At 46.5% G+C, this 11,164-nt stretch overlaps 1 protein-coding gene across 8 annotated transcripts in view; it reads left to right on the top strand.

The window, feature by feature from the left end:
• The first annotated feature begins 6,334 nt into the window (after window positions 1-6,334).
• Window positions 6,335-11,164, top strand: part of LOC115635895 (importin subunit alpha-5) — a 132,527-nt gene continuing 127,697 nt past the window's right edge. For 2 of the 8 annotated variants that reach the window (XM_030535263.1, XM_030535253.1), the window contains exon 1: window positions 9,991-10,553. In XM_030535263.1, coding sequence (XP_030391123.1) covers window positions 10,303-10,553 — 251 coding nt within the window. In that variant the 5' untranslated portion in view covers window positions 9,991-10,302. Of the gene's footprint in view, window positions 6,574-9,987; window positions 10,554-11,164 lie in introns of those variants that run through there. The other 6 variants (XR_003996730.1, XR_003996733.1, XM_030535272.1 and 3 more) reach the window with 5 other exon arrangements.

Below are 11,164 nucleotides of genomic sequence, written 5' to 3'. Positions count from 1 at the left end.
GCTTACAGAGCTATTCTTCCACTGTATTTATTAACAATGTCATTGCTAGAGTGATATTTAATTAAATAAAACAGGAGAAGAGCTGACTCATTTCTTCAGTACTGGGTGCTTAGAGAAATGGACAATAACATTTCTCAGAGTTTCCGAAAGTACTGTACTGTGACTTTTTCATGTTTCCTGGAATTCTCCAATGAAGATCCCTACTCCTACACCTTTAGAACTTGATTTCTTACTGCCCATATCATACTGTGTCTTTTACTGGCCTAGTTATCAATGTGTCCTCTGATCCTATTGCCATGAACTCCAGTAATAGACACTAAGGGCTTGTCTAGACTACACATGTTTTGTTGATGCAATTTACGCCGACAATCAAAAACTGGTATAATTACATCCCTTGTGCATGTTCACACAACACTCCTGTCAGCAGAGCACATCCACAGTTGGTGCTCTAGCATCAACGAGTGCAGTGCTACTTGCTACTTGCCATCTTTTGCCACTAGGAGTTGTGGGAAGGCGGAGTGGATGGCAGTGCATCATGGGTGCAGGATCTATGTCCCATGATCCAGTTTTTTTCCATCCCATCCCATGAGCTTCTGACTGCGTTTCATGGCATTTTTCAGCAAGCCATCTCTGTCTGAAAGGATGGATCCCGCACAGCTCTCTATTGTTGTGGTCACTGTTATGAACATATTGTGGATGGTCATGCAGTATATCATGAACTCCTAATCTGAACAGGAATCAGAGTTGCCTGCTCTGCTGTGTGTCATGGAAAGAAATAACACCAGATTACTTCTGGCATTCACAGAGCAACTGAACATGTGGAGTGTCTATTCTGGGCTCAGGAAACAAGTTCTAAGTGGTGGGATCACATTGTTATGCAGGTCTGGGATGACAAGCAGTGGCTACAGATCTTTCAGATGGGGAAAGCCAGCTTCCTGGAACTGTGTGCAGAGCTTACCACAGCACTGTGGTGCAAGGACACCAAACTGAGAGCTGCCGTCTCAGTGGAGAAGTGCCTGGTGAATCGCTGTGTGGAACATGATGACTCAAGACTGCTACCGGTCAGTCACAAATCAGTTTGGAGTCCAGAAGTCCACCGTTGGGGCTGCATTATCACAAGTGTACAGGGGCATTAATTGCATCCTGCTATGAAGAACTATGACTCTTGTCAGTGTGCGTGAAATAGTGCATGACTTTGTGGCAATGGGATTCCCTAACTGCAGAGGGCGATAGATGACACGCATATTCCAATTCTGGCCCTGGACCATCTTGCAGCAGAGTACATCATTAGAAAGGGGTACTTCTCCATGGTATTGCAGACATTTCTGGATCACTGTGGGTGTTTCACTGACATCAACGCAAAGTGGTCCAGGAAGGAGCATATGACACTCATTTTCAGGAACATTGGCTTGTACAGAAAGCTGCAAGCAGGGACTTTTTCCAGATCATAAGATTCCAGTGGGGGATGTTAAAATCCTCAGTGATCCTGGGAGACCCAGTGTACTTCGTACTCTCATGGCTCATGAAACCTTACCTGGAAAACCTGGACAGAAGCAAGGAGCACTTCAACAATAGGCTGAGCAGGTGCAGAATGACCGCAGAATGTGCTTTTGGCAGATTAAAAACATGCTGGCACTGCCCTTATGGCATTCCTAAATGAGGAAAATATTCCCATGGTCATAGCAGCCTGCTGTGCACTCCATAATATTTGTGAGGCTCAGGGTGAAAAGTTTCCCCTGCATTGGAGCATGGAGGTGGATCGCCTGGCAGCAGATTTTGAGCAGCCAGATACCCAGGCTATTAAAGGGGCACAGTGGGGGGCTATTTGAATCAGGGAAGCTTTGTGGCAACATTTTGACAATGAGCACCAAGACTGTGCCATGCTTTGTTAACTTGCTGCCTTGTATGAAAATTGTGATTATTCCTGACTGGGATTTGTAGTCAGCAAACGATCAGATTGCTACTATGTATTACTACCAGCAGCAACCACCATTTCAAGAAGACAAATAAAAGTCGGTTATCTTTCAGAGAGTTTGTTTTTATTAAGTTCCAATTAACAACACACACAAAAGGCTTGGTGGGAAGGGAGATAAGAATGCAGGGCAGTGTAGGCTCTCATAGCTATGTGTAAGTTCAGCTATCATTTTGGAAACTATCCAAAGGGTTGGAGTGAATGGGGTACCGAGACATTCCAGGAAGTTGCAAGGAATATGTGGGAGGAGTTTGGGGAGGGCATGTAAAGCAGTTCTGTATTAACTGAGGTGGGAGTAGGGGGAACGAGCACATATGTGTTCTGCCTGGAGCGTGATTAGCATCTGTGTTGGCTCCTCCATCACTTTTATCATCCATTCCTGGTCCTTTACAAGAGAGGGGTTCTCAACTTTTTTCTTTCTGAGCCCTCCCCCAACATGCTATAAAAACTCCATCACCCACCTGTGTCACAACAAATGCTTTTCTGCATATAAAAGCCAGGGCCAGTGTTAGGGGGTAGCAAGTACGGCAGTTGCCCAGGGGGCTCCGAGAAGCTAAGTTGCTCAGTCTTTGGCTTCAGCCCTGAGTGGCGCGGCTTGGGACCCTGGCCTTCAGCCTATGCGGTGAGGCTTTGTCTTTCTGCCCTGGACTCCAGCAACTCTAATGCCAACCCTGCTTATGGCCCCCCAGGGGCCGCAGACCCTTGATTGAGAACCACTGCTTTACAATGCACTCCTTGCTCTCCTGCCTGTCTATTTTAAATTTTTCCTTCAGGGTCTCTCTCCACTCCATGTTCTCTTTTTTTAGCCTCTGAGGATTGGAACACTTCTTGGAACATGTCCTTCTTGTTCCACCTTGGTCTCTTCCTTATCTGGCCAAGGTGCTCCACCAGTGTTTAGGGGGTTCCCCCAAAGACCACATTTGCAGAAATGCAAGAAACAATAAACAAAAGCATGATTGTTAGTTCACACACAGCACTGATTCATTAAAGTAAAATACACCTTTTTTGATATACGAATCACTTTCTCACTGTCCTTTGGCCAGTACACATCTTGGCAAACACCGTAAATGTGGGCAGTGGCCCATGGGGGGAGGAAGGTTGTGTGCTCAAGATGGGACAAGTGTCTAGTGTTTTTTTTAAAGGGATCAGTGAAGGCGACTAAGGACAATAATGTAAATTCTGCCACCATTTTCCACAGGTGGGGGGGTCTTTGAAGCTGATGTCTCACTCCTCAGGGTAAGCAAGGATGCAAGGGTGCATCTCCTGCATGAATGCAGCTTCCGACCTGGTGTCTATGCTGATCACCTGTGTACCACTTCAGTCCTTGCATAAGTGACTGCTGATTGGCACAGGAAAGTTTCCTACAATGGGTGAAGGAAAAAAGCAGCTCTGCCAAAGAACCTTCGGCAAAAGATCAGTGAGTACCTCCAGGAAAGTTTCCTAGAGATGTCTCTTGAGGATTCCTGTTAAATCTCAGTGTGCATCAACACACTGTTTTGCCACACTGCTTAGCTGAACAGGGGAATGTGAAGCACATGCGCAGTTAGTCTTGTACATTTCTATCCCTTCATCCAGTTCTAGAATATACAGAGCAAAGGACAGCTCTACCTCAAATAACCGAACAGCATCAACTCAAAAAGATCACTTAGCAGGACTCTCCTCTCCTGCATCATGCACGCCAGATATGGACTGCTGGGACTGGCTAGACCCCTCTGGAGTGGAAAAGTGGTCCTGACTGGCCTTGTCACCGGATGACCCTGTGGTGTGCTCCACATAATCCTCATACTCGACCTCCTTGACTATGACTTCATCCTCAGGGTTGAGTCTACTGTCCGCCGTCTCCAGCCTTGCTGAAGTATCCACAGTATTCTTGGTGGTAGAGGTGGTGTTGCTGTCAAGGATTGTGTCCAGCTCTTTATAGAAGTGGCAGGTCTTCAGTGCAACACCAAAGCAACAGTTTGCCTCCCTTGCCTTCTGGTACGCCTGCCTCAGCTCCTTTATCCCGTTCATAGCCCTTATCCAACATGCCATGAGAAATCTGACCATAGGTACTGAAGTTCCTACGGCTGGAGTGGAGCTGGGATTGCATAGCCCCCTCTCCCACAGTGCCAGCAGATTCAAAAACTCAGGTGTGCTCTAAGTGGGAGAGCGTTTGATGCATGGAACTGCCATGGTCAGCTGGGAAGATGTGATGTGAGCTGTCCATGCCAAGCAAGCAGGAAGTGGAATTTCAAAAATTCCTGAGCCTTTAAAGGGGGAGGGGCAAATGCCTGTGTACCTGGGTGCAGGGCAGCGTAGTTTGAATTGCTGACCAGAGTGGTCAGGATGGACATTGTGGGACAGCAATATAACCAAGCACAGCATCTATGCTACCACTTTGCCAGAAAAAGCTGTATGCCTCTTATCAAGGTGGTTTTATTTTGCTGGGAAAGCTGGAGAGTTTTGTCAGCAGAAGGAGCATTGCAGTGCGTACACCTCCAATGTTTTTTGACTAAACTGGACTTTTGTTGAGAAAACTGAGTAGTGTAGACAAGGCCTAATAGTGAGTGTTTGTGTCTGATTAACTGCAGACTAATCTTATCTCTGCACTGAAGAGATCCCTCCCTTTCCTAGAAGGGAGATGCCAGGTTGGTGGTGAGCCAGAAACATTCTGTTAAAATCCAGGCAAAGAAGGCTTATATATCGATTTTCAAAAAACAAGTGTTACTATTAAAACTGGCTTAGCAAAACAAATAGTTAATAGATAAGTGCCAATAGATGATGCTCATGAAGATGCAGTGTTATTTCTGGGTTTTGTATGATCAATACAACTTCTTGTTGTGTTCGGCTGCAAAAGGAATAAAGAAACAAGAACCGGGCAACTGTTCTCTGAAGTTCATAAGTGTCACATGAAACTGCACAAAACTATGAGGCATTTTAACTGTACTGTCCATGAGTCAGATCCTTATAGGTTTCACTCAGGCAAAACTCCCACTAAGTCAGTCTTAGTTTGCCTGAGTAAACACTGCAGGATCAGATCCTGTATCTTGAGTTTGTGTGTCCTCTGTTCTGTATAGTATACTTTACTTCATTCATACAACTAATTCATACAATTAGACTGTAAGATCTTTCAGGTATGGTTTTGTTATGGATATAGTATATATGATACGACAGTTTTTGCACACACACCATGTTACAAATCACCATTGCACAGCTGATTAATTTTGTGCAGCTCCATCTGCCATTATTTGTGAATATGTAAATAAGTGCAGGAAATAATGCATATGTTTGCAAATAATTTGCATATGGCCACAAACTTCAGCCTAAGGTGCATACACCTTGTTCTAGGCAGCAACAAGAGTAAGAACTGGAGCTGCACAAACTTTGGTAGCTGTGGGAGGTGGGTGGGTGCTAACGATTGTCTGAGGAGTTAGTGTTTGCTAGGCTGTGAAAGAGCGGAAGCTTTGTTTGTGGGAGGGTCTGGATAATATATAGGTGTGGCTGGGGGGCTACTGGAAGGACTACATGAGTGGAGGTGGCTGGGGGAAGTTGGACAAAAGGTAATGGAAGTTGATTTTGTGGGAGTGTCCAAGAGGAAGATGGAGATGACTTTGTGGGAGATTGAGGGGGTGTTTTGGGAAAAGATGGAGGCAGTTGAATGGAGTGATGGGCAATTAGGAGTTAGGTAGAAAGCACTGGGCCAGTACTAAGCCCCCCACTCTTCCCCTTCTGTCTAATGCCTCCACTGCTTGCTTTTCCAGCAGGGAAAGCAATGAAACAGAGACCACTTGTCCGTCTACTCAGCAGGCACCATGGTGGCTTCTGGTGGCCACGAACTGTACCTGCAAGCTGTTTCTGCAGTCTAGTTGAACATATTCAGTGTGGTCTGCTGGAATGCATAAGAGATGGCCTGCATGCATGAACGTAACATGAAATGAGTGACATTTGGCAAGTCTACCAGTGGCTAGGAGAGTTAAGATTGTAAATTGGTTTCCAGTACTGTTATACTGGGAGCCACCAGATGACGCTATTATATAGTTTTACAAGTTCTTTTTCTTAAAGTGCAAGTAGCATACAGTCTTTGAAAAAAATGTTGTATAGGGGACATAATTAAGGTTGAGAAGCACTTTCTGTTTAAAGGACAACTCTTCTAAGTGCTCTAAAATCCATATAATTATTCAAATTGCCTTGAAATTTGGATTGCTGCATGGGGTATGGTTAGTGAAAAAAACAAAGACACCTGTAGTGAGGCAGCCTGGCTCCCAGCCACCCCAGAGAGGGACGAGCCCTTACGGATGCCAAAGTGGGCGGAGTCACTGGAGCCTGCGCCCGCCCCTCAGAGATCACGGCGCAGGGCAGGAAATATAAAAGCCCAGCCCCAGGGCTCAGAAGCTGCTTGGCTGCCAGAGAGGTCAGATGCTGATGTCTTAGCTCCTACTGGGGAGACGCCTGTTGCCTGTGACTGACCTTACCTGCAGAGACTGGATGCTGACCAGATGCTGGAAGAGCCCCTAAGCTGACTGGTACAAAGGGACCCTGAGGAGCTGCCCAGTTTACCCCTTGCTCAGTATCCTGAGGAGCCCATGGTGTGGGATGCTGTGGAAGTTGCTGCTGAGACACAGGTACTGTTAGAGGGGGAGGTTGGAAGTAGCCTGGGGGCAGCTGACCCTAATCTGGCTGCAGCACACTCAGAGCCAATGTCAGTGTGTTGCGGCCAGGGTCCCCACTGACACAGCAGCAGGGCCCTGGGCTGGGATGTAGAAGAGTGGGTGGGTCTGTGTCCCCCCTGCCACCCCACTCATGGGTGGCAGTCTCCCCCTCACCCGAGTGCTCAGGCCCAGGAGCCTAAGCTTCTTAATTTACTGAACTGTTTGCTCAGCCCCTGCCTGAGGGTCTGAGCCCTGAACTATTGTTTGTTGCCCTGCCCCAACCTAGGGCCTGGGCCTCCAAGACAAGACTATTGGCTCTGCCCCTGCCTGAGCTCCTGGCTGTTTCCTGACCCACCAGGCTAATTCACCAATGTACCGGGCTTGTGTAGTGAGGTGGCCTGGCTCTCAGCTGCCCCAGAGAGGGGCAAACCCCCAACAGTGGACTTTTACAACACCTGACTGACACAGCTATGCCAGCCTAACTTTTATGTGTAGACCAAGCCTCAGTGTTTGAGCATCGTGCAAGAACAGGTACCGCCTGTCCATTACAGTGAAAAGGCAGAGTATGAGTGTGCATTATGGGTATTATGGGGCACCACTCAAAGAGGGGTAGAGTTAAGATTGCACGGGCCTTACCTTAACTGTGCCTTTCCTAGTTTTTAGGAGTTTGAATTTTGCTGAATGCAACATTCTGAAAGAGTACAAGCTATTATCAGGCACTCTTAACTCTGTGCTAATGAAGTTTTTTTTGCTATTTAATTTTGTGACAGATTTATTTGGGAAAACCTATTGCAAAACAGCAGAAGCACTCAAACACCTTTTTTTTTTTTATTTTTCTCTAAAGTAAAAGATTTAGCAGATATTTCCATTCTTATCCTCTGTTATACACAATTCCTTTACTATGGCTTTGGTGTTACCACTCCAATATAATGTTGTAAGTAGTTAGTTGACAGATATGGAACCAGTAGATGACACTCATGAAGATTCAGTATTGTTCTTGGGTTTGGTAGAACCGATAACATTTCTTGTTTGCAGAACACGGTGCCAGAAATAAAAGTATTTTTACTGCTCTATTTCTTCATTGTAGCTGACCAGAGGCACTGTGGGCCATATTCACAAAGGTATTTAGGCATTATAACTAAAATATAGAAAATATAAAGTAAAAATGCAGTTGCAGAAAAATCCAAAGTTGTTACAGAAAATTATGGTAACAACGTACAAAGGTTATTTAGAGACTGAAAAATCTCAGATGGGCCTGAGACATATTACACTGACCTCAAATGAACAGTGACATTCAGGAAGCTGTTAAGGCTTGTTGCATATGCCAAACATACAGGCCAAATTGAGCAAAACAGCCCATGTTGGTGGCAGAGAAAAAATTAGCCCCTGTAGCAAAATAGGCATAGACTGGTTTACATTGACTGATTATGTATTTGTCCTAAACTATTATTCTCACTTCCCTAAAATAGCCTTATCAGAAGATACTACACTTAATCTATTTTTGCTACACATAGCATACCTGACATAGCAACGTGTGACAATAAGCCACAATTTAGTGGGCATGAATTAAAGCATTTTGCAATGAAGTACAGGTTTAGGCATGTAATTGTTAGTCTTCATTGTCCCCAATCTAAGCAGCTGATGGAAAACTGTGAAAATAATCAAGTATCTACTAAAATAGGCTGCAGAGTTAGACTCTGCTCTGTATTTAGCACAGCAGAATTACAGAATGGGTTACCAATACATCATTGGTGCACCTGCTGACATATTATTTTCAGTAGCCTGTTGAAGAAAATCAGCACTGTTAGAAACAGATGTCACAGTCACTGGGGACTTGCAGATGTATAAAGGGACAGACAAGACAATAAAATGAAATAATAATATGATTTGGTATCCTGCAAACTGCCACTACTTCATGAAAATAATACTATGTGTATCTATGATGGGGAACAAACAGCAGTAGTATTAGAAAAGATAGCCCTGTGGTCATTAGAGGTTATCATTCCCAGATTGACATATGCAAAGGAGGAACAGGTGACAAATCACAGAATGGAGGGAGCTATGGGGCACCTGAGTCAGCTGTTTTGCTGGAGACCGTCTCAGACAAGCAACAATTGCATCACATTGAGATAACTGAGTCCTAGGACATAAAATAACCAGAACAAGCAGATTTGCCGCCACCTGAACAGCAGTAGTGCTGATGCTCCTGATGACCCCCCCAGATCCAAATGACAGTGCAAGGCACCTCAAAAACAAATTGAATATTTTTAATAAGCTTAGCTATTAGGTTGGTAATAAGTATTTGTGTTATATTAATTAATAATTTTTTATTAAATTTTGTGTTGGAGGGAAGACTGGCTTTAAGGGCTGAGCTTTCCAGAGCAGGAGTCTGGGCAAGGTGCTATGAAGCTCTTGTTGCTATACACAGCCAGCTGGAATCTGACTCAGAATAAAGAAATGTTTTTGCAAGCACCTCAAGTGCTGTGTGATAACTGAACACCACAGGACATGAGTTATTCCCTGAGAGTCTTAGCTTTACTTTTTTTTTTTTAAAGTTTCTAGCCGCTTATGACTGTAGAGAAAAGCTTGAACATGTGAATCCAAAGCATGCCAACATTAGAAGGCAACTAAAGAAATACCAAAATTTCATTTTTAAATTAATTTTAAGGCAATATCATGATTTTTGAACGCTAGGGTTTGTTATACTCGTGCATGCAAGCTACCTCTCATGTATTTCTGCAGACCTTAAGGTCAGGTGATCATCAGGACTGCAGAAATTACCTGCAATTGTAGTACATAGCCACCAGAGGCCGCTGTGTTTCCTGCGCAGCACGCAGCCCACTAGTCTCAGATGACTCATTTTTGGTTTGAAACAACTTGTTTAGAAATTTAAGCTAATTATCGTAAAAAAATTTAAAATGATATAAAGTCAAAATCTAAACAAAATATTTCAATCAACTTGAATCAAAAAAGTTTTTGGATTGCTAGTTCATGGATTTTGAGATTTTAAATTTTGTCTCAGTTCAGACTAGAACAATTTTTCAAAATCTCACATGCTTTCCTGAGCTCAAAGCAGGACCAACCCCAACTAAATCATCCCAGCCAGGGCTTTGTCAAGCTGGGCCTTAAAAACCTCCTAAGGAAGGAGGTTCTACCACCTCCCTAGGTAACCCATTCCAGTGCTTCACCACTCTCCTAGTGAAAAAGTTTTCCTAAAATCCAACCTAGACCTCCCCCACTGCAACTTGAAACCATTGCTCCTTGTTCTGTCAGCTGCTACCACTGAGAACAGTCTAGATCCATCCTCTTTGGAACCCCCTTTCAGGTAGTTGAAAGCAGCTATCAAATCCCCCCTCGTTCTTCTCTTCTGCAGACTAAACAAGCCCAGTTCCCTCAGACTCCCGATCGTTTCTTTGGGGAGAACTTCTGGGGGGAGGGGGCGTTTAAAGGACCTCTGTGACCTTTGCCGACCCTGACGCACCCTGGGGGCGGGGGAGGGGTAGAACCAGGCAGCAGCGCCCGCTACCATCGAAAGATCAGACTCGGGACAACGACGCGGCCGAATCCTGGCGCGCTACGCTCACGCGCCACTAGTCCGACTCCCAGCGACGCTTCCTGCTACTGGGCGCGGCCGCACATAAGCGGCGCGCTGCATTCTGGGAAGCTAGTTATCTCGGCCCCGACATTCCGTGCGACCGTCTCATGCGGCTCTCGCGGGACGGGGTTGGTGGGTTCTCAACTTCTGCACCGGGCGGCCTGGGGACTCCCCACCCAGAAGGACTCCATCTCCCAGAGGGCCGTGGGGCGGGGCCGGAAATACGCGTAGGAAGGAGCAGACAGCCGCGCGCAAGCGCAGTGGACGCCGCTGCGGCTAGCTCGGGGCGGGCGAGAGGGAGGGGCGCCCGCGCGCCTCGGGCCCGAGAGCGGAGACCGCGGGCTGGGCCGGGCAGAAGGTAAGTGAGCGGGGGAGGCTGTTGGCTCGGAGAGGGCCGGGCACCGCGCCTGCCACCCGCTGGCGGGGCTGGAACGGGGGAGCGGCGGGCGCGCGCGCGAGGGGATCCCGGGGCGGGGCAGCCGTTGGGTGAGGCAGGGAAGAGCCGGGAAGCGGGGCCTGTACGGGGGCTGGGAGCCTGAACCAAACTGCAAACCCTGCAGAAGATGGGAACCGTGTCACCCCCAGCGCGCTGCGGGCGGGCGGGGCGGGGGGTGCTGAGGAGAATGGCTCCACCCCGTGTGGTTACCGGGTCCTGCTGTGATGTCCCGTGGGAACCAGCCGCTAAAGACTGGGTAAGCTGCCCGTGCTTAGCCTGTGCCCCCTTCAGTACAGCCGCGCTAGTAACGGTTCTGTCAGGTGGGATGTGTGTGTGGTGCCATAACGAATGGGGGAGCAGCAATATTCCATGGCAAACTTTGTGTTTAGCTGCCATGTAACTTTGGCTTGGGAAACCGTTAAGGATACAACATTGCCAGATTTATATTTAAGTTTGAGAAGATTTTGCTGAATTAGAAGAAGGTTGCTCCAGCCACTTTTCAGTTACAGGCCATTAGATTTTTTTTTTTTACC

Source organism: Gopherus evgoodei, chromosome 1, assembly GCF_007399415.2.
Source record: "Gopherus evgoodei ecotype Sinaloan lineage chromosome 1, rGopEvg1_v1.p, whole genome shotgun sequence".
In the NCBI taxonomy this organism is placed as follows: domain Eukaryota; kingdom Metazoa; phylum Chordata; order Testudines; family Testudinidae; genus Gopherus; species Gopherus evgoodei.
This window is presented reverse-complemented; position numbering and strand designations above follow the sequence as displayed.